General features: G+C 34.8%; 1 protein-coding gene across 1 annotated transcript in view; it reads right to left on the bottom strand.

The window, feature by feature from the left end:
* Positions 1–1,102, bottom strand: part of LOC102011468 (carnosine N-methyltransferase) — a gene marked incomplete at its 5' end in the record, with an annotated part of 68,781 nt that overhangs the window by 29,186 nt on the left and 38,493 nt on the right. Inside the window, 2 exon segments of the mRNA XM_013506528.1 lie at positions 6–91; positions 1,008–1,087. Of these exon segments, the coding sequence (XP_013361982.1) occupies positions 6–91; positions 1,008–1,087 (166 nt within the window).

Here is a 1,102-nt window from a genome sequence, read left to right as displayed (position 1 = left end):
AAAGATGGGTCGAATCTGATCAGCTGATTTCCGGTTATTGCTAAACTGATGGATCCAGGGATAAAGTTTGTATTTATTAATTTCAGAACATCTGTAAAATATGAGTATAAAATGCAGTGTTAACTGAACATTTCACTAAGAATATCTACACCCTAAAATATAATCTGATTGAATGTCTGCATGTATAGTTCAGTAGAACCTAACAGTGCCAACACCACTCCCCAGTTACCCAAAAATGTACACACACGCAGATGACCAAGCAACCGTGCGTTGACAGATGTGTGCTGTTCATTTAAATTTATAAAATGTATCTTTGAACTTCAACCCCAAAGGAAAATGTTTCAACTAATTGTTTTTAAAAATTGTACTGGCTTCAACTAAAACAGTTTGCTATACACTTTTATCTTGTACAATCCTTTTCTTTTTCCCTTCTCACTAACCCACTAAAACTCATATTGCCATCAAAGACAATAAAACACTTTTTTAAACAAGGCTGCTGTTTTTCTCTAAGACACATCTTCTGACTTTAAAAATGGCAAATCTTTTCTAGTACCTAGCGATAGAGGCCACAAAAGTTCTAAGATTTTTCCAACTTGGGCATGTGAGCATACTTGGCCATGTGAAAGAACTCACTTAAAACCAGTTCTGATTCACTGCTGCACTACACTCTTCACATAAGAAACAAAAGGGTGAAGAAGTTTAGGGAAATACCACCTCCTGGAGCACCCTTAAGAGTCCTGAATATTATGTACAGGAGTGACTTCTGTTCTGTGGAATGCCAATCACTTCCTCAAAAGTCTTTATTCATCTCATTTCGACAATCTATTAACTAGGCAATTGGTTAAAGTGGCAGTTTGCATCAACATACTGAATTTAACAAATATTTATGATCTAAACCATAATCATACACTATGCACTTAAAATTCAGAATTGTTCAAAAAATATGTAAGTCATCTGATTCTGAGAAACTACTATTTCTAGCAAAAAAAAAAAAAAAAAAGAAATACCTGTTCAGTACAAAGTTGGAAGAAAAGAGCATAAAAAAACTCCATTCATTTCCTTGACAAGCATAACCTAGCAGAGCTATTTCCCAGGCCAGTCT

The sequence above is a fragment of the Chinchilla lanigera genome, unplaced genomic scaffold (assembly GCF_000276665.1).
Source record: "Chinchilla lanigera isolate Chin_1 unplaced genomic scaffold, ChiLan1.0 scaffold00111, whole genome shotgun sequence".
NCBI lineage: Eukaryota > Metazoa > Chordata > Mammalia > Rodentia > Chinchillidae > Chinchilla > Chinchilla lanigera.
The sequence above is the reverse complement of the archived record's forward strand: the minus strand, read 5'-3'. Positions and strand labels throughout refer to the sequence as shown.